The 20,914-nt window shown below is 58.1% G+C and overlaps 1 protein-coding gene across 1 annotated transcript; it reads right to left on the bottom strand.

The window, feature by feature from the left end:
- Positions 1–1,131: 1,131 nt before the first annotated feature.
- Positions 1,132–17,929, bottom strand: NTN3 (netrin 3). Its single transcript, XM_065732504.1, has 6 exons — positions 16,897–17,929; positions 11,355–11,543; positions 6,158–6,307; positions 5,779–5,832; positions 1,702–1,776; positions 1,132–1,612 (listed from the first exon to the last, which is right to left on the bottom strand). The coding sequence occupies exons 1-6, from the start codon at positions 17,927–17,929 to the stop codon at positions 1,284–1,286; spliced, it is 1,830 nt and encodes a 609-aa protein (XP_065588576.1). The 3' UTR covers positions 1,132–1,283.
- Between the last annotated feature and the right edge of the window lie 2,985 nt (positions 17,930–20,914).

Below are 20,914 nucleotides of genomic sequence, written 5' to 3'. Positions count from 1 at the left end.
CAGTATCTTCAGCACCTTCTCCAAGTTGAAGATCCTCACTCCCTGAACTCCCCTGACTGACCCCCCAGGGCTCTGCCATCTCATCTGCTGCAGATGACCCCTGGGATGGGGTGGCTGCTCACCATGTGATGGGCTCAGAAGGATGAAGCATCCTCCTAACACACTGGGAGACTGCAGCATAGGCTGCAACACCTCGCTTAGCCTTGCAGCCTTCCTAAACAGGCAAGGTTTGTAGGGAAAGGAATATCTATCATCAGATCAACTATTATTTCCACTCATGTTTATTATGCCAAGACTACTATAACCTCAACATGGGAAGAAACTGGTGTCTGTTTGAACTGGAGACTAATACAGTATGAAGAAGAAATAAAAGACTGGAGATTGGTCAGCAAAAGCTCTTCTCTCTTTCTGCCACCTCTGCCTCTGCAATTCCAACACGGCCAAGGTCACAGCAGCACACAGAACTGGCACGAGAGGAGGATTACGGGTATCTGCAGGTCTTTTCTGTTGGGTCACCCGGACCATGCACCAGGACAGGCAGTCCCCTGCTCCCTGCTGAGCACAGCTCTGTGGGGTGGTGGCCAACAACCCTGGCTGTCCCCAAGATTTCCACGGGTCCTGCCCCTGGGCGGCAGCACCAGTCCATGTAAAGCTGAGGTTCTGAAGATTCAGGTCTGGAGAAAGGTCACTTGGTTCTCCCAGAGGAGCTTCTGGGGCTGGTCCTGCAGCGCTGGATGGTCTCCACCCAGGCAGTCCATCTGCGCACTGGGATGGAGGAAACAGACCTCCTGTTCCTGCTGCACAAGAAAAGGGGCACAGAGAGCTGACAGCAGCTCATGTGCAGCAAGTGAGGGGAAGCAGGCCCACTGTACCCAACAGGGAGAGCTGAGAGCTCAGACAGCAGCACTGGGCAGAAGAAAGTTTTGTACAGAGGGAAAGAGAGACCAGGACAGAAGGGTGAGGAACAGCATGCCCGGAGCAAGAAACCATCCCCTCAAGCTCCTTCAGGCAGCAGGCACCCATGGGACCCCGTCTGCTTTGCTCCTCATTAAAGGTTTGTCATTACCACGTAATTTTTAATACATACTGAGAGAAGGAGACCCACACACACACAAACACACACACACACACACACACACGCGTGCACACACACACAACGGGGAACCATTGCCAAAATATACACTATAGACAGAAGAGTCCGTTCACACTGTATATATGTACAGAGTCTCTGGGCACGGTGTGGGTGTGCAGCCGGGCCGGGACCTGCGTGGGGCACGGGGCCCTCAGGGTTTCACACATTTCCCTTTCTTCTCCCGTCGCTGCAGTTTCCGAAGGCGGCGAGTCCAGGCGTCCCGCCACTGGATGACCAGGCTGTTCTTGTCGGCCATCAGTCCCGGCCGGTCGGTGGAGTTCTCACTGATCCCCATCACCAGGTACTTCTTGCTGATCTGGATTTTGGGGCACTTGCAGGACAGGTCCTTGAGGTGGATCCACAGGAAGTTGTCACCACGCTTGACCCGCTCGTCGCGGCACTTGTAGACGGAGAGGATGTTGATGGTGAACTTGGCCCAGTTGGCCACCGTCTCCATTTCCAAAATGTTCACTTGGACCACTGAGGGAAAAGAGGGAGAGGAGGGTGACGGGGACGCTCTGCCAGCTCCTGCTGGAACTGCCATCCCTGGGGACACAGGGCAGCCTTACCATAATCCTTCTTGCAGTACTTCTTCATGTTAATCTTGTAGTTGCCTTTGGCTGGCTTGCAGTAGGAGTCACAGTCTGCAGAGGAGGAACAGAGGGTTTAACATGTGGCACAGCACCGTGTGTGGGGCCCCGTCCCGCTATGAGGAAAGGTGTCATGGTGGAGGCATGTCCAGAGTGGGCTTTTCTGTCTCAGCATCCTCCAGAAGGCTCAGAGCCAGGCCTGAGATGCTGCTCACAGTGGGGTCCTTGAGCCCTGCTGTGCCCCACTATTATCCCAGCAGCTCTTGCAAGCTCAGACTGGCACCACTGCAGCCCCCTAAACACAGCACTAAAGCCACAGCAGCGGGGAAGAGAAGCTGAGATGCCTTGGACCTCTCAGGCAGGCTGTGTCCCCTCCTGTGACAACAGTGACAATGTCATGGATTATTCGGAACATGACTGGTGGAGGGAACCTGGGAACCCTCCTCTGGGATGCAGGAGTAGGTGGAAGAACCCCAGAAGAACATCTGCCTCTAGACCAAGGGACAGAGACTGGATCATGACCCCTACTTCTGTGGGGCCCCAAAGCCCTCAGAGGGCATAGGAACAGGGGAAGCCAGCAGGTGAGGTCACTCCCTGCTGCCCAAGCACGGCATGCTGGCTCTGACCAAGCACAGCCAGGGCAGCCACCATGCTGAGCTTCCTGCACACACCCATGCAGGCAGCATCCCTCTCTGTAGCATCCCCCTCTTCACGCAGCATCCCTCCTTTCCTTCAGTATCCCTCCCTGCAGTATCCCTCCTTTCCCATAGCATCCCTCCTTCCTTGTAGCATCCCTCCTTCCCTGCAGTATCCTTCCTTCTCTGTAGCATCCCTCTCTTTGTGCAGCATTCCTCCCTCCCTGCCATTCCTCCCCATGCTGGGGCAGAGGCTCATGTCCTCAAGGAGGCTTTTTTCTGTGCATTTCTAAAGGCTCCAGATTTGCATCTCAAGCAGAGGGAAGGCAGGCCAGGAATGCCTCTCTCCTTCTCCCCAAAGGCTTTGATCCCAACAATTGCCTGAAGCAGCCCAGTTCTCCTCCTTTATTTGCCCCGCCACCTTCCTTTGAACATCTCAATTTGTCTTTTTCCAAATGGCATGTTTTTCTAAGCCCATCTTTCTTCCTTTCTCTCCCTCTCCCAGGTTCTCTGTCCAGTTGGCAGAGCCCTCACCAGTCCCAGGACAGAGGGCAGCCACTGAGCTGCCTTTGTCTGTGGGTTGCCACAGAGATCACTGGGGATAGAGGGGGATGGCGGGGAAATAACAGCACTCTGTGCCAAGGGGAGGAAGGAGAAAGAGGAAAGAAAGAAGCCCAGAAGCACAAACTCATCCTGAGCTCTGCTGCTCCCCTTTCTGCCCGGCTCCCTTTCAGCGGGGACTTTGTGCTGCCTGTTCCAAATTTGTCATCGACAGAAGCAGCTCAGCACGAAGCTGATTCCTGGCAGAGTGGAGCGAGCTCTGCTTTTCAACTTATCCCCACTGCGGAGTGCAGTGCCCCTACTGTGTGCCCCTGGGCTGGGCTGCCACAGCTGCCCCATCCCCATCCCAATCTCTGTCCCCACGAGGTTCCTCCATCCCCAGAGTCACTGAGCCACACAGGGACACCACACAGGGACAGGAGGTTTGAGGCAGAAGGGACTGAGGATCACTGCCAAGGACCAACCTCCCCCCGTGGAGCTGAGCCTTTCTGGACCACAGTGGTTTTTAAGCACCACAAGCTGTAGAGTCATCAGCGGGGGCAGAAAACACGTTTTGTGGATTGGAGTGATTTTTCTCGGAGAAACCAGAATGCTTTCAGGGGAAAAGAGGGGAGGCATCATAAAAGGAAGGAGGAGCAGCAGGAGTGATTAATTGCATTCTTCTTGCAGCTTGACAGGGTGCCTGGCGGCCACGTCCCCTCCCGGGAGCTGCGTGCAAGGACTGAGCTGCTGGTGGCAGTGGGGACAGAGCCCAGGGGCACGGCACGCTGCGGCTGGCAGTGCGCAGCATCTTCAGAACGGGCCACGCTTTAGGCGCCTATGAAGGGAAAACCCTGCTGGGGCCGCTTTCAGCTCCTTGCAAATCTGGCCAAAGCCGCCCGAGCCAAGCTGCAATTTCACAAGGACACACAGGACCATATGGGCTCGCGGTCCCCTCCGCTGCAGGAGACGGAGGCCGGGAGCAAAGCCACCACAGCAGCAGCCAGAGCCACACAATGCAGGGCTGGGCGGCGGAAGTCCACCCGTGTCCAGCCCTGCCACAGCCGGGCTGTGGGACGGCGATGCGCTATGGGGTGGCGATGCTATGGGGCACTGAGCTGTGGGGCAGCGCTGGTCAACCTGCCAGCCCCGGCCCTCTCCCAGCTCTGTGCTTGGGGACAAAAGAAAGGAAGAAAAGAAGAAAGAAAAACAATAACTGCCCTGGGCTCCCGCTCATGATTAACGTCATAAAACTGCGATTCTGAAAAGCCAGAGATGGTATTTGGAATTAACAACTTAGGATTCGTTTGGGGACTTTTAACCTCAGCTTCGCGCTGAGGAACATTCCTCAAAAATAAAAACGATTTCTGCTTCATTGATGGAAGAATCTTGGGAAACAAATAATGAAGACTTGCATCTGTCCACAGCCCACCACATGCTGCAGAACTGAGTGTGGGGTGCCAGGCAGGGTCCCAGCCCCACAACCTCACTGGGACTGAGCTATGAAGGCAGGGTCCCAGCCCCACAACCTCACTGGGACTGAGCTATGGGATGCCCAGCACTGGGGGATGGGGGGAGTGCAGGAGGGGCAGTGAATTTGCACATCTGGTTGACTTCTCTGCGCCTTGAAAAAAAGAAGGAATATTTTGTTTTAAGAGAGATGTAACTTAATTAGGTGTTACGGCTGCAAATCTTTTACTGCTGACTTTGAATTCCTTTAAAGCCCTCTTTTGCACTCCGCCGGTTTCGTTAATTCTGCTAACGGGGAACAAGGTTTTTTTAATCATTATTATATTTTTGCAAAGTGGAAAATATTTTAGACTAATAGTAATAAAAAAAATCACAAGAAATGGAGGCGGGACGCTTTGCTGCAAAGCTAGCCTGGGTTGGGGCAGGGATCAAAGCTGGAGCCCAGCAGCTGCAAGGGGCTGGGGAACGCAGAGATGGGATGGCCATGTCAACACACAGCTCGGATGCAGACGGGGCTGGGATGTGGCAGTGGGGAAGCACCTGAGCAGCCATGGCCTTGAACAATGTCCCCCTGTTCCTGCAGGTGCACCTGCTGTTGGGGTGGAGGGGAGGGGGCCTCTGGGCCAGGAGTAAATGCACAGCCCTGGGCAGCCCCCGGACATGCCCAGTCATCCCAAGAGAGTCCTGTGGGACCCTGGTCCCTGGCGCAGGCTGTGGGCAGAGATGGGCTATGAGATCTTCAAACAAGACACAGGTGCTGCGACAGGATGCCAAACACAGGCCTGCTCCACCAAAACAAAGTGAACGCCGGGGTCTCCATCGGCTGCCATTTATTTTCATGTGGCCGAAAATATCAGACAGAATACTGAGAATGTTCCTATTTATAAAGCACCGGAGGGAGTCACCCTGATTAACTCTGCTCCACACGCCCCTCTCTGTTTACAACAAAATCACTCAAATCCACTCCATTTTTCTCTCATGAAAGCACCTTCTATCACATTCCCAGCTCCTACTCAGAAGCTTCATGGCCAGAAAACAAAGCAAGCTAGAGAGCAGCCTTCACCTCCACTCCCATCACCCTCCAGAGCAAGGAAAGACAAGCACCTGTCCCCAGCCCCTGGCCTGCTGCAGACCCCAAATGCACCCCCTGGTTCCCACAGCCATGGTGCTCCCTGTGCTGGCAGCTCTGCTTTCAGGAGCAGACACAGAAACCCTTTCCCCACAGAAGCCCCAGCAGGTTTGTTGGTCCCTTTCCAGAAACACAGAGGTTTTCCATTCTTTTTGAGTGCTGATGCAACCCTGTGCTGGTGATGTGGGTTAGGAGAGGTTGGGCTCTCCTGATAGAGGTCCTGTGGGGTAGAGGGGGTAGTGTGTCTGGGCAGGGCTGGGGCTGGGTGTGCAGGGCACTTACCCGCAGGTGCCTCCGTGCTGGTGACGAGAGAGGTCGGGTTGATGGCAGGGATCTCTGGAAGAGAAAGGGGGAAATGTCTTAAGGAAAGGATTCCCCAGCCTGGAGCAGCCCCCATTCCCAGCCCAACATGGGCAGCCCTCCCTATCCAGAGGGCTCTCCCAGCCCTGCCTGCTTTACCAAGAGCTTTGGGGGCTGCCTGAAGCTGGGGGGAGGGGGTTCTGGGGGTGGCACACAGACACAAGCAAATGGAGCGCAGTGGGGATTTAGTGAGTCACCTCTAGGAAGCCCACTAAGAAAGACAATGGATTGGATGAGCCTGTCCTCAATAACACAGGCCACAAAGTAGCCCTGGGGACACTTCAACTGGCACAGAACTCACTGATGCAGGGGGCCACGGGTGAGCGGCTCTGCTGGAAGCCCTTGGCGCAGCGGTTGCAGGTGAGGCCGGTCACGCCGTCCTTGCAAGGGCACTGTCCTGTGGTTTGGTTGCAGGTCTTGCCAGCAGCACCGACTGGGTGGCAGTCACAGGCTGGACAGGAAAGGGAGGAAAATCTTTGGTTACATGGGAGGCAACGCATGGCACAAGCCCACGGCTTGTCTCTGGTTCTTTCGGCCGGCCACCTGCTGCCTGCTCTAGGGGGCAGTGGGGTGAGCCCATGGGGGAAGGTGCCCTGAGCTTCTTCTCCATAGAGCTGATCCAACGTGGAGTTGGTACACCAACCTGAGCCTTGTTTTGGCATGGCCTGAAGTAGGTCTTCTGGTGGTGATATGTCAAGGGGGAATGGTTTTAAATTAAGAGAGATTTAGGACAGATGCTAGGAGGAAATCCTTTACTTGGAGGATGGTGAGGACATGGTGCTGCTGCCCAGAGCTGTGGGTGCCCATCCCTGGAGGTGCCATGGAGGGGCCCTGGGCTGCCTGAGCTGAGGGGGAGCAGCCAACCCACGGCAGGGGTGGGGATGGGGGCTGTGAGGTCCCTTCCAACCCAACACAACCATGCTGGGATTCTGGGATTCTACGGTTCTGATTCTCAGTGCTCCTCTGGATCATGAGTCCCAACACACGTCCTGTCTCCTGCGAGCCCTTGCTGGAGGATGCTGTTACTAATGGCCTTCCATCACAGCTTCCCCAGGAGACAAGCCAAACCTGACCTGAGTGGAAATTAGGTTTCCAACCCTGGGACAGATCTGAAGCAGATCATCTTCACTCTGGATATGGAGCTGATAATCGGGATGACGGAGCCAGGGACATGGGAGGAAGAAGACAATGCTTTGTCAGGAGAGGACCGTCCCTCTGCTGGCCCGAGGCTGGGCCTGGCTTTGAGCTGGAGGAGGTTATCTTGGCCTCCATCGGTGTAAAAGTTGAATGTGATTCCAAAGCAAAACAAAAACATCTCCCCCCACTCATGCCCACAGCCCACCGATGTTATCGCTTCCCTAATTTTCACCAGATGGGACCGGTCGCAGCACCACGGCGCGGCTCCCCAGGCTTCTCCTGCACGGCGAGAAACAAGAGCGAGCAGCCCCTAATGGGGACCAGATGCTGCTCTCCTTATCAGATCCTGGCTAGGGCTGGAAACGGACGTGTTTCTGACAAGGATATTTTGGGGGCTCAGCTGTGATAACAAATGGCAGTGAGTGAGGGAGCCTTGGCATGATGCGGGGAGCAAGGGGCCTTTCTCCAGCCATAGCCATGTTCTTCCCAGGGCATCCCGGGGCGGTGAGCACCACCTGCAGACAGCTCCTTAGGGCTGGGGGTGACAGTGCACTGCAGAGTCCCTTCTGTGCAGGCCTGGGGGGCACAGGTGCCCTTGTGGAGCTGGCTGCTCACAGAGAGTGGACACCACTTTGTCTCTGCCACCAGGAGGGCCTGAACTGCTGCGTGGGGCTGAGCACAGAGCCCGAGCAGGGCTGTGGTGCCAGGTGGGCTCAGACGTGGCTGCAGGCACCGTGCACAGGCTGCAGGCACAGCGAGGGACGGTCTGTGCCCTGGGAGATTTATGGCGGAAGGCACGCGTCCAGACAAGATTTATGTGAGCGCTCAGCTTCACACATTGTGCATAATCTCCCTGGTCTCAGCGGTGTATTCCCGGTGTAAGGTTTAAGCAGGTCCATAAATCTCAGCTCAATCATGACCCAGTTCACCTAGCCAGATCCTCCTTGTGCTGTGAAGGCTTCCAAAGACTCAGCATCTTTCCTGGACCAGCAGGTGAGCTGACTTTACTCATGCCACGTCCAGGAGAGACAGCCAGGAGAGACAGCAACCCAGCAGGTTACTGCATCCCACCATGCCCCCTCCCCTCAGGGCTGACCCCTGCATGCCCCCACCTCTGCGCCCATTGCCCGCAATGCTGCGCTCCTGCTCAGTGCTGGGACAGAGTCCCCATCCTGGAGCTTAACCTACAGAGCTGTGCTTGCCATGGAGCACGTCTTGCACCTAATATTGAGGGTAGCTGTGCTTCTTGAGGCTTAGCTGCTGCTGCTTCACCAGTTTTCATTGGAGAAAGCTCAGGTTTTACAGTTCTGTTGAAATTACGGGGATTAATGCACAGCCATTCTTTATTTGACTTTCCAATTAACACCATCGGATGAATCCTGCATGTTGTCCTTTGTGTTCCATGCTCCCAGTGGTGAGGCCAGTGCTGGCTGCTGGTGGCCAGTGCTGGGCTCACCCCTGCTCTGCCAGGTGCTGTGGGAGATGTGGGCTGGTGCAATCCACAGGGAGCATCTTTGTACCCCGTCTCTGAACCCCAGCAGAGATGAACTGCACTTGGATTGTTATTTGATAAAACAATTCGGGTTTGTTTAAATAAATCACAGTAGTTGCTGGCCTCTGGGCTAGTGTTTCAAGTCCTGAATATGAGCTGAGCTTCCTCACAGGGTTTCCCTTTGCTAGGCCTCTCTGGTGTTGCCCTGGACCAGTGCTGGATGAAGACCTTCACTCAATCCCTGCAGCTCTCCTTGCCCTGCTACATGCTCTCCAGACCTGCCCTCAGGGCCTCACCTTTTATTCTCTTCCTTTCTCCTTGCAGAAAAGTAGCTACTCAGAGCAGCAGGTGCATGGCACAGCTTTGGAAAAAACGAGCCCAAATCATCCTACTGCATCTCCACCACCTGGGGCAGGCACACAGCACACACACGAGGAAAGGGAAATGCTCTCTGCTTTGCAAGGGAGGGATGGTCGAAGGAACAGAAGCGTGAAGGATTTTATTATTGACTCGAATGCTTGGGACAGAGCCAGGAGCTGGCTCCACAGACCCAGGCACTGCTCTTCTGCAAGATCCTCTCCAACATATGCCCCGTAGCGGGGGACAGGCTTTGTGCACATGTTCATCTGGCTGGGCTGAGCCTTTGCAGCATTTCCAAACCACTCTCAGGCACTGCCAGCCCTCAGGAAGCAGCACCACGGCTCTGCCTGGCAGCAGCCTGCCCCTGGGTTGGCATGGGGACCTGCAGGAGAGCTCTTCTCTGCAGGGAAACCCTGCAGCACCACGCCCTGATGCTGCACTGGTGTCAGTGGCTTCTCTCACTGGACTGTGTGCAGCAGCCCCAGAGCAATGGTGATAGCTGAACCTCTGCCAGGGTAGGAAACACACTGAACCCCTCCTGAAGCTTAGTGCCTGCATCCAGAAACTGGATGGGCCCTCAGCACCCTCATGCACACCTGCACCACACATCCCCATGGCCAGAGGATGCCCATACAGCCCCAAGCACTTTGGGATGAGACACTGCCCAGTGCCCTGGCACAGGGCAGCCCAGGGGGAAGCACTCCCACAAACCTGCACCCAGCTCACACTCACATCTCAAGGCTGGGCTGAGCTGAGCCTTCCTGTCTGCAGCACCTAGCAAAATCCTGTCTCTATGGTTCTTTCTTATTAATTCTGTAAGCACTTTTCCCTGGAGGGTCTGACACTGGGTGACAGCAGGCCAAGAGCAAAGGCAAGGCAGCGGGAGCATGCACGTATACCAGCTGTGGGGATAGCAGCTGGGCTGGGGGACTTTGGTGCAGCTCCATTTCAGGCATCCCCCTGCCTGCCCTCCAGAGGAAATGACTCAGGGCTTTCCCTGAAACCTCAAGCTGATGAGGCTGCTGCCTGCCCGGCGTCTCCTGCATATGGAGGGCTCTTGTCTGGGCCTGGGGGGGACCGAGCAGAGCTGCAGGGTGGAGAAATCCTCATGGAAGGCCACTGTGCCACACTGCTCCAGCCTGTGTTGCAGAAGGAGGTGGGGCTGCTGCTGTCCTGCTCCATCCCATCCCATCCCATCCCATCCCATCCCATCCCATCCCATCCCATCCCATCCCATCCCATCCCATCCCATCCCATCCCATCCCATCCCATCCCATCCCATCCCATCCCATCCCATCCCACAGCTGCTCAGTCATGACCTCAGTCTGTGACACAACCCCAGCTCTGATTGTCTGCACTCTGAGGAGGCTGGAAAGGCTGTAAAGAGGTGCTGCATGCTGCAGGGGAAGGGAGCAGCCTCCTCTTCCTTTCCTTCAACCTCCTTATGAGAAAAGCAACAGAATCTCTGGAACAGTGGGGAAGCTGGGGGCCATCCCCAGTAAAGACCCTTGGAGTCTGCCCAATGTACCAATGAAAGCAGTACCATGGAGCCTTGCCAGGCAAATACTTCAGTTCTGTGGCCACAGAGTTGCTGCCCAACACCAGCAACAGCAGCAGCCGTAGGCCCTACATAAACACACAGAGATCCGGCCAAGTGTCTGCTTTGAGGACACTGATGGCCTGGGGGTGGGCAGCATTCCACCACCACCCCAACAGCATCCCCAGAGCACACGGAAGCAGCTTTCCCTGCTATCTGTGCAGTGCCACTGCCAGAGGGGAAGCTGCACTCCCTTCCGTGAGATACTTGCAATCTCAGCTGGAAAAATGGGATCAGGGGTGAGTTCCGGGCCTTGGAGAAAGCATAGCAAAGCTCCTGTCCCCTCTGATGGGGTCAGCACAGCAGAGGCACTCCAGGGGGATGGTCAAGGTGGCTTTTTGTTATCTGATGGCCACTGGTGGGACCATTGTTTGGAGGCTCTGCAGAGGATGGAGGCTGCACGGAGAGGGCTGGACAGGAGAGATAAGGCAGGGCAGATGGGAGAGGAGAGCCTTGGGCTTGGCACAGGCCAGGAATTGCAGGGCCAGGACCTGTGGGGCCAGGCTGTGCACCCAGCTTGGAGCCAGCGCGGCCCCCAGATGCCTTAGGGCAATGCACCCTGCCCATGGGCAGTGCTGCTCAGCACCCCACAGCCAGAGCCACATGGCAGCACAGCAGGAAGAAGGGAATCCCTGCCAGCATCACCCCAGCCCTCCCAAGGTGAGGAAGCACCACAAATCCTTTTGTGAAGCAGCATGAAAGCTTCCAACCATCTAGCTGCCATGGGCCTTCAGCAATACCTGCACAGCTCCATATCTCCCCAGCACCCAACACTGGAGGCTGTGCCAGGGCCAAGGGCAGCTCCTCATGGGACAGAGGGAGCTCCCCCAGCCACCCGCTCCCCATCCCTTGGGTCTGGGTGCCCACAGCCACGCTGGGCTCAAGGCCATCCCCAGATGGCTCCCGGCTCACCTTTGCAGGCCTTGCGGTCCGTGATGGACTTGCTGAGGTCCCGGTAGAAGCCCTCCTTGCAGTAATGGCAGTGCCGCCCGGCCGTGTTGTGCCGGCAGTTGAGGCAGACGCCGCCACTCTTCCTGCCCGACAGCTTGTACAGCTCCATGTTGAAGCGGCAGCGCCGCGCGTGCAGGTTGCAGTTGCAGGCTGCGAAGGAACAGAGTGTCAGCAGGGGCAGGGGCAGCTCGTCATCACCCTGGTGCACCAAGGGTTGGGGGCAGGCGCAGCGCTCTGTGTGCTCCGTGTCACGGTCCCCAGCACGGTTTGGCCATGTCCTCTCCACCTGCACAAATGTGCTGGCATGGCTTTTACCCCGAGGAGTCCCAAAAGCTGGGGTTGGTGGTCTACTGGGATTCTGCTGCACCAGCACTGCCTGAGTGCACGAACAGGGCACCAGGAGGGGTGAACCCCACCCCGTGCCAGGTGCACAGCATGGACACACAGCGTGCATCCATCTGCACACTGGTACACATGCTCACACACACACGTCCATACATGCACACACGCAGGCGCTTGCACATGCCCCCACACACGCGTGCACTGATGCAAACACACACGCTGTTTCTTTCATTAGCCACAGGAATCGAGAAGACCCCCAACCCCCCCCCAGCCGATTCCACGTGTGCGAGATAAAAAGGAAAAGCAGTGCCAGTTCTTGTTTAACACTCTCGCAAAAAGATAATGGGAACAAGATTTCCTTTGGCAAAATGCGGAGCCCGCCCCCAGCCCCCTCCCTGCGCTGGTAAATTGAGGCTGGGTGAGAGTTTTTCCAGGCGTACTGTGAAATTCATTAACATGTCAGCCCAGATTTAACTGCTGGGCCTGCTTGTCGTTTGTGTGAAGTTTCTCCTGCTCTCTCCCCACCCCCCCCCAGGCTGCCTGGGAGCACACTGGGAACCTCAACCCACGCAGATCAAACGGTCCTGGCATCGTGTGGGGAGATCAGCAGCACACCCTGAACCTGGAGCCCATCCTGCCCCCAGCCCCAGCACGACCCCATGCACCCCATCCTCAGCTCCCCCACATTATTGGATTAGAGTAAAAATCCCAGGGCGGGCACAACGCCGACACTGCATGGGGCAGTGGGTTCCTCCTGGGGGCTGTGCCTTCTGAGCAGCACAGCCTGCTCCTCCATCCCCAGGCTGAGGACAAGCTGGCCAGGGTGGCTTGTGCTGCTGAGCACAGGCACCTGCAAGGGAGTAATTCTGGGGGCAAACGGACCTTATTTTTGCCTTGCTCCACTTGGCAGGATAAATCCTGGGCCCCTGTGAGCTCCTGCATCCTCTGGGAAGCAGAGGGGACATGAGGGCACCGGAGGAGGAAGGTCAGGTAAATGATTCACCACGGCCTCCACAGGTCCCTCTCTGCCCCAGTTTAATTGGTGATGGAGTAACTGGCCCAGCCTTCCTGTGGCCATGTCCCCACCAGCCCCAGGGCCACCCCTGCATGGCTGCAGCACTGTCTCAGCACCGAGAGCTGCCCCGAGGGCACCAGAGTGATGCTGGCCATCACAGGGACTGAGCTCAGTGTGAGGATCTGGCCGGGCTTGGCCGTGCTGGGATGGGGACAGGGTCACAGTGTGGCACACGAGCAGCTCTGCACTCCCGGGCACGTGGTGCTAATCAGAACGGACGGTCCCCACTCACACTGCACTGAATGCCTGTGCTGTTCTCAGAGCCGACTTGGTTGCAAGCTCTGTCTGTCTCCTGTTAATCACTAATTAAAGGCTTGAATGCTCCCTGCTGTTTGGGGTATTAATAAGAATTTAATTGCACAGTTTGGGGCTAATTACATGGTGGTTTGCTTCTGCCCTCGTACAGTATGCCCAATTAAACAATCATATGATCAATTAAACAATCACAAGATCTAATAATTTGGAATAATAGACTAATTAAACGTCAACACCTTGAAACGGGGCCGCCTTCTGTCCCCCCTTTTGAAGGCTTTGAACCCCCTGCCCAGACCCTGGCTACCCCAGCACCTCCTCCCCACCACATCCCCGGGCAGAGTCAGCAGCGAGGTGACGGCGGGAGGGGTGCAGGGCTGGGGACCCCCAGGGGGACACAGGACGGGCAGCACCGCGCACAGGGAGCACACGTGCAGCAGATGCCGGTGCCAGCAGGACGTGAGGGGGTTCACCACCCCCTCGAGCTCCCTGGGAGTGATTAGTTAGCAGAGCTGGCTCAGCGAAACCCTAGACCGGCTGCCGCTGCCAACCCACAGCGGATTCGAGCTACGCCCCTGCTTTGGCTGGAGGGGAGCCCAGCCGGGAGGCGAGGCGGGACGGCTGCACCTCAACCCCGGAGAGCAGCGGGGCAGGACAGCCCCTGCTCCCATGGCCAACACGTGGGCCGTTCCTGCCTCTGTGGGATGGGAACGGGGATGGGAAGGCAGTGCCGTGCAGCAGCCTGGCTCACCGCCTGGCTGCCAGGAAGCGGGAGGAGAGGCAGCACCCCACGGCCTGTGAGCCCAGGGTGAGGATGGCACGAGGCTGAGCCACTGCAGCACATCCCAGGAGTGGGGCTCAGGGCTTGAGCTGAGTGCTAATGCCCGCTACTCTGCAGGTAGACCCGTTGCCCCAGATCACCGGGTACCCCACAGCCACTGGGGAGGGAGGATGCTGGGGGGTGGAGGGTGTCTGCTGTCCTGCTCACCACCTCCTGCCTGGCACCAGTGTAAAGGAGGCTGGGTCAGGTCACTGGGTTTAATAAGGCGATTTCTGAGGGAATTCTGCATCAGGAGCACTGAGATAAAACAAGAAAACGTACACAGGAAGGGGACAGAGGGAACGAGTGAAGGAGGGGGGGGTCTGCAAATCCCATCAGCACTCCGGGCACCGGCATCCCAGATTGATGCCCTCAGTTCCTGGCTGCTCCTCTGTCCGGTGCGGGGGGGTGGGAGCGGGGTCCCACTGTGTGCACACAGAGCCCGGATCAAAGCGAGCCCCGAGCAGCATCCTCGCGCTCAGCGGTGCAGGCTGTGCTCTCGGAGCAGGGTCTCCCCTTTGTGCCGCGGGCAGAAAGGCACTCCAGCCGCGGCGGCGACAATGGGAACAAGAGCTGCAGCATTACCAGCGAGTGGATCAATTACTTCCAGTGGCTGCTTTGCACTAATCCGCTCCCCCCTGCCCTGGGGACAGCCTCCCGACTCGGGCAGAGGGCTCTGGGTGGCAGCTCTGCGGGAGCAGCGGTGGGGATGGAAGGCAGGGCAGGTCTGCCAGAACAGTGCTAATGTGACTCCCAGGGGGCTCAGGGGGGGCTCGTGACCCCACTCCTGCCTGCACCTCTGTAGGGATTTCCCCTCCCTGCACCCATCCCAGAGGTTGGGAGGGCCCGGCTGTGCCCAGGGGACAGTGGCACCGCTCAGCAGCCAGCGTGGTGGGCACGGGGCCATGCACCCTGCAGCATGGAGCTGGCCTTGCCCTCATGCCAAACTGGCAGTGGTGGCAAAGCTGCCGCTGTCGGCAATAGTCCCCAAACCCATTCTATGAATGACTTTCACTGCCACAACTATACTGCGTGGCAGCGTCTCTGCTCCCTACAATCACCACAGCACGATGCACACATCTCAGCTTTTGGTGGCTGTTCTCACCTCTGCACACCTCAGCACACGTGAGGAGTGGAAATTCTTGTGACATGAGAAAAGAAGAACCTGCGCAAACTCCGTGTGCAAAGAACAGCAATCAGCTGCCCAGAGCTCCGTCCTCCTCCGAGCACCACGGGACAGCTCAGCTGCAGCACAAACTCCCAGGAAAGTGGGGAGCTTTGTTTTTTTTCCCAGCCCTAGATGCACACCTGGCTGTCCCAGTATTCCGCCGTGGGGCAGGACTGCCCCTCATTCCCAGTCCAGAGCAGATCCCATGTCTGGGTGAGCCTGCAGCCCCATGTGGGGCAGAGATGTGAGCACAGAGCACAAACTGCACCAGCACCTCGGCTCCGTCCCGAGCTGCTCGTATGGGGAAGCAGAGCACTCCAGGGCACTTGGACCACCTTTCTCCTCCTCCTTTTCGGCCACGGGGCAGCGTGGGGCTGGGGCGTGGGATGGAGTCGGAAACCCCACAGCCTGGGCTGAGCAAAGGGAACTTCCCGGGCGGCCTCTCCTTTTAATTGGTGCTAATTGCTGCGTCTGTTCGTGCTGGCTGGGGAGATGTCATTGTTGAAAGGCACAGAGGGGAAGGCTCGGGGAGCTAATCCAGCTTTCAGCCGCTAAGCCCTTCGGAGGCGTGTGATGGAGGAGCTCTTTCAGGTCCCTTCAGAGAGGGCACAAAGCCCGAGAGGGAAAAGGGAGAAAGAAGGGGATCGAATCAACAGGAAAAACCACTTTCACACGCAGCTTGGCTAAGGGCCTTTGTGTGCGGGGTTTGTCAGGGTGTCTTGAAGGGACCGCTCCGTGCCTCCGCCTCCTCCCCGCTCTTCTTTTCTCTCCCTCGTTTATCTTTTGAGCCTCATCTGCCAAAAGGGATACCCGGTTGGGGGAGGCCCTTCGGTCTGCCCTGCTCACCCGTGCCGCCGTACTGCAGGGCCAAGCGAAGGGCACAGAGCAGCACGGGGTGGAGGGGCTGCTGGGTCGGGGTCCTCCTTTTGGTCCATCTCCAAATTTTGCTCCAAAATGTGGCAAGTGGAGAAACATCAGGGTTAACACACTCCCATGAGGTGCGAGGTGCTTTACAGAATGGCTCGGTCTCTCCCTCTGGACCAGTGAATGTTTTAGCATTTTTAGCCTTTTTAGCCTTTTTAGCCTTTTTTTTTTTCTCCCCAGAAGAAATCCTCTCTAACGGGCATATATTGAAGCCGGCAGCTGGGATCTCAGCAAGCCATCGATCTCGAACACTAACAGGTCCCCTGACCTCTGGCACATCCAGCAGGCCATTTGGGGGCTGATTGATGGCACGGTTCCCTTGTCCCCATCCTGCCTCCCCCGGGACTGGGCGGGGGTCCAGGCAGGGTAGGAGCCTGTTCCTCCCTCTCCCAGGGCTTTGTGGGGCTCTGGCATCCCCCACACTGCATGAACAAAAGGCAAAAGCCTCACAGAAACCCCAAAGGAATAGACACAAGAGCGGGACAGGAGAGCAACGCAGGGTCGATATCTGTGGAAAGTTTCCTTCAGGTTACGTCTTTAACCTGCGTAAAGCTTTGTAAGGAGAGATGAGCCCAAGTACCCAGCACCAAGCCAGACTGACTGGGAATGATGACATGCTGAAATGGGGAAGCTCGGACATTCCTTTGACCCCCGCTGGGTTTTTGCTGCCTGCTCCAATCCCAGCGCTCACCTCTGCCTTATCCCGAGGGCAAGCAGCTCCAGCAGGCACCACTCCCCTCATATGCTGATGCCCCAGAACACAACTTCGTGCCTTTGTGTGGGCTGAGCGTGCACCGCCAAGCCCACACATCCTGTGGGGCACAGGCAGCAGAGGCTCACCCACGTCCCCATTGCACCCACGGCTCGGCCCCACACTCCCTCCCCCTGGGCCTTCCCCACGGGCAGCACGGTGGGCACTTACCCAGGCACTCGTTGGCCTCGCGGGCGCTGGCCCTCTGCCACGGTCGGTCGTAGTGGAAGGGCTTGCAGCGGTCACACTCGGGCCCCTCGGTGTTGTGCTTGCAGTCGCACACCAGCTTCTGCTCCTTGTCCTTGACGCAGCGCGAGGCGTGCCCGTTGCACTTGCAGCGCCCGCCGACCTGCAGCTCTCCCACCGAGTAATAGTATGGGGTGGCCCCGGCCCCCCCGTCCTCCTCGCCGGCCTCGCGGCCCCCCAGCTCACGGAAGAGGTGGGGACGGCTGAACACCACTCGGATATCGGTGGCTGTCACCCAGTCCTGCAGCACAGGGCTGCTGTCGAAGTCCTGGGCCGAGGGTCTCCCGTCGAGCGTGCTGAAGGCGATGAGGCCACCGGTGAGCGGGTAGAGGTCGGTGAGGCCGTCGGTGCACAGAGCCTCCTGCTCGTTCTGCTTGGTGACGGTGGCTTTGCTGGGCTTGCCGTAGATCTTGCGGCACTGGGAGGAGTAGTATTGGTAGGGCACCCATGTCTTGCCGTAGTCCATGGACTTGAAGATGGCAGTGGACTCGGGCCGGGGTGAGCAGAACTGGAGGCTGACATAGACCACCTCGAACTTCTTGCCGAGGGAGAGGGTGAGGGTGACGTTGTGGGGCAGGTGGTGCAGGGTCTCAGAGCGCCAGCACGTCATGTTGGAGGCGGTGTTGAGGTCGGTCAGGTAGGCGGGTGGGTGGGCTCGGCGTGGGTCTGAGGCATCGCAGTGCCGCGTGGGGGGCTTCCCACAGGTGCTGGAGGCATGCACCTCCTTCCCAAAGGCAGCGTTGACAAATTCGGGGATGCAGCGGCGGGGAGCCCCGCTCTCATCGTAGCAGGGGTCTGGGGGTGTCTGCTGGGCCACGAAGGGGTTTGCAGTCTGTGCCAGGCGCAGCATGCTGGTGGTCAGCAGCAGGCGCAGGAGCTGTGGGGCCTCCATCCTCCCGGGGCTGGGAGAGCAGCTCCTCCCTGGGATGAGAGCACAGAGTGAGGGATGGCACGGCATGGTGTGGCATGGCACAGCACACCTGCAGCACGGCACACCCCCTGCAGGAGGCACAGGGTGTGGGGATGAGCTGGACACCTGGACATTGAGCTGCAAACCTCCCACACTGTGCCCTGCCACAGCATCATTTTGGGATGCCCTACTAACAGCATTGGAAGGAGGAGGTCAGAACCAGCTTCCAGCCCCTTCCTGCACAAACACCCTGCAGGTTTCAGGCAGGATGGGGACATTCACACCAGTGAATATCAGGAAACAAGGTGATGCCCCTAAGCTGAAGCTCCCCATAGCAGGAGCACAGGAATGGGACTTAGCCCCACAGTGCTGTCACAGTTTGCTGGGGTCAGCATCCCATTCCCCTCTGCCTCTCTGTGAGGAGGAACATCATGCATCTCCCTTGTTGCTGACCCTGAGTTGGCTGCAAGCCAGTGGCTGATCCCCCTGCAAATGCCACTGCCACACAGCGGCAGTGCTCCCACTGCCAGGAGCTCCCTCTGGCCTTGTTGCCTCTACCCAGCGGGGGAGGAATCCCACTGTCCCTGTGCCCCCAGCACAGTGCTGCAGGATAACTTGATGCTGCCCTCCCAGGATTGGTCCCCAGCCCCTGTGCTGCTCCCGCCAGCGTGCCCCTGCTGCTGCAGACAGCTCTGTTTCTATTGCTCTGTGTTATTTTCCTTTTGCTGTGGAAGGGAGCTTGCCCTGGCCAGGCTGCCAAACCACTAATGGGGGAAGCTCCTCCCTGCCCAGCCAGGCCCAGCTCCACAGCCCCCGAGCCAGCAGCAGGCAGCGGGGAGGGTGATGGCAGCTGGTGCCCAGAGAACTCCCCACTGCAGATGAGCCCTTCCCTCTGCTCCACCATCACCCAGCAGCACATCCTCTGCTACCTACAGAGCCTCTTGGGGACAGCCCTGTGCATGGCACAGCGGCCAGGCACTCAGCAAGCAGCACCAAGAATCCCTTGTGCCACAAGCACAGTGAGTGGATAAGCAGAGGTGGGCATGGGGGCCAACCCTAGAGAGGTGAGCGTTGCCCAAGGCCATGCCCAGCAGCAGGACCTGTGGGCAGCGGGCACAGGGCTGTCAGCACAGAGCAGGAAGCGATGGGAACATACCGGGATGCAACCACCCTGACCCTAAGCCATCCACCCATTTTGGTGCACGTGGCATTGCTGCTGCTTGCAGCATTCCTGCAAGGGGGAACAGCACTCAGGGAGCAGCGATGCAGGAGCACAAGGACTTGCTCACAGTGGAGCACTGCCCATGCCCCACCACCTCCAGCCAGGTTTGCACTACGTGCTGCACCATGCGTGGCAGGAGAGCACCTGTGTGTTCCTGGGCTACAACTAAACCTTCCCCATCGTGATCTTTTCCGAGCTTACCAAAGCTCCCCTGGATTTTCCATCCTCTGCAAACTTAGCAGCTTTGTGCACGGCAGCTAAGCCATGTTCCGAGCCCTCTGGTGCAGTTCAGTCTGTTTGCCTGCCCCCTGCACACTCACCCCATGCCCAGCAAGGGGACAAGGCTCATGCTGTACACAGTGGGAACTGACCAGGTCGCTCTGGACATCTGCTCCATGTGCCTGGCCCCACTGCCCACATCTGCACACTGGTGAGGTGCCCCACCAGACCACAGCCACACACAGACCCGCAGAGCGCAGCACAGTCCTATCTTTCCCACGAGCTTCCAGCTCTCCCATTGTTCACATCCCACATGAGCAGGGACTCTCCCTCCCACCCCAAGGAAGGAACCAGTGGAGCACTGACACCACCCTGACCTCCAACCCTACGTGGTACACAGGGATCACCCTGAAGGGATGGACGTCCCGTGGGATGACACCCATGGCAGAGCCCTTCCTGCCCCACGCTGTGCTCTGGTGCCCAAACTTTTGGGGCTATGCTGGTGAGCCAGGCCCTGACGCTTGCCGAGCGGAGGCACTGCGTGAATGGAAATCATTATCATCCTCCAGACCACACACAGGCACACACGCTCCGTGCGCAGCTCACCCCATTATCCCACTGAAAGGGAGCTGGGGCCGGTGGTCTCCACGGGTCTCACCTCTGCATCGGAGAGGAGGGCAGCTGCAATCTGCTCCCTTTTATGCATATTCAACGTGACCCCTGGGCTGCCGGCAAGCTGCCAGGGAGGCCCGGCAGCGGGTATTTCTCTCCTAGCCCCCCTCCCACTTCCCATCTTTGGTGCCTTTTCTTCTCACCCAACGGAGACACTGCTGGGTGAGCGCAGCAGAAGGCGGCCAAGCAGCGACGCTGAGTTTGTATCAGCACGGATTTGGCCCTCCACAGTCCCAGGGTGAGGGTGAGGTTCCCTCATGCCTTCCAGCTGGGTGGGGACACGATGCCAGCTCGAGCAGGAGCGTGGCACAGGGTTTGTCCTCCCCGAGGCCGCAGCCGCTGTCCCAGCTGCTGCCGCGGCCGTGCTCCTCCCCAGCGGCGGTTGCATTTTTGAGGTGGGTGATTTCCTCACTCCTCTGGTTGGGGAATGCTAACAGCCGTGCGGTTTGGAAGGAAGTCCCCATGCCTTCACACTCGGAAGTGCTTTGCACTTTAAAAATTAGCTACTATGCACGGCATCTCCACGCCCCTGAGCACCCGCGGCTCTGCACCGCCTGCAGCCATGCCGAGAGCTCAATGGGACGGTGCAGCCACCCGTCACCCCCACGAGGGCACCGTGCTGATGGGTGTGATGGGTTGGGATGCGAAACACGGCTCCTAGGGCTGAGCTGGGTGCTCAGTGCAAAGCCTGGATGAAGGAAGGCAGGTGCAGCAGGTGAGCGGCATGGGAAGAACACACTTCCCAGCGCTGACCCTGGTGCCGGCAGCGGGCCTGGGGTCACTGCGGAGCAGAGCGAGGCCGCGGCGGCTTTGCGGAGGTAATTATAGGATTAAGTGGAACAACATGGGGAGGGGAGGGAAGGCGGTTATTAGCCAGATTTGATCCCAGGACCTTTGCGGCGCTGGAGCAGCCTTCTCCA

Source organism: Cyrtonyx montezumae, unplaced genomic scaffold, assembly GCF_038088225.1.
Source record: "Cyrtonyx montezumae isolate F1298 unplaced genomic scaffold, pur_monq_1.0 scaffold_16, whole genome shotgun sequence".
Classification (NCBI taxonomy): Eukaryota; Metazoa; Chordata; class Aves; order Galliformes; family Odontophoridae; genus Cyrtonyx; species Cyrtonyx montezumae.
The sequence above is the reverse complement of the archived record's forward strand: the minus strand, read 5'-3'. Positions and strand labels throughout refer to the sequence as shown.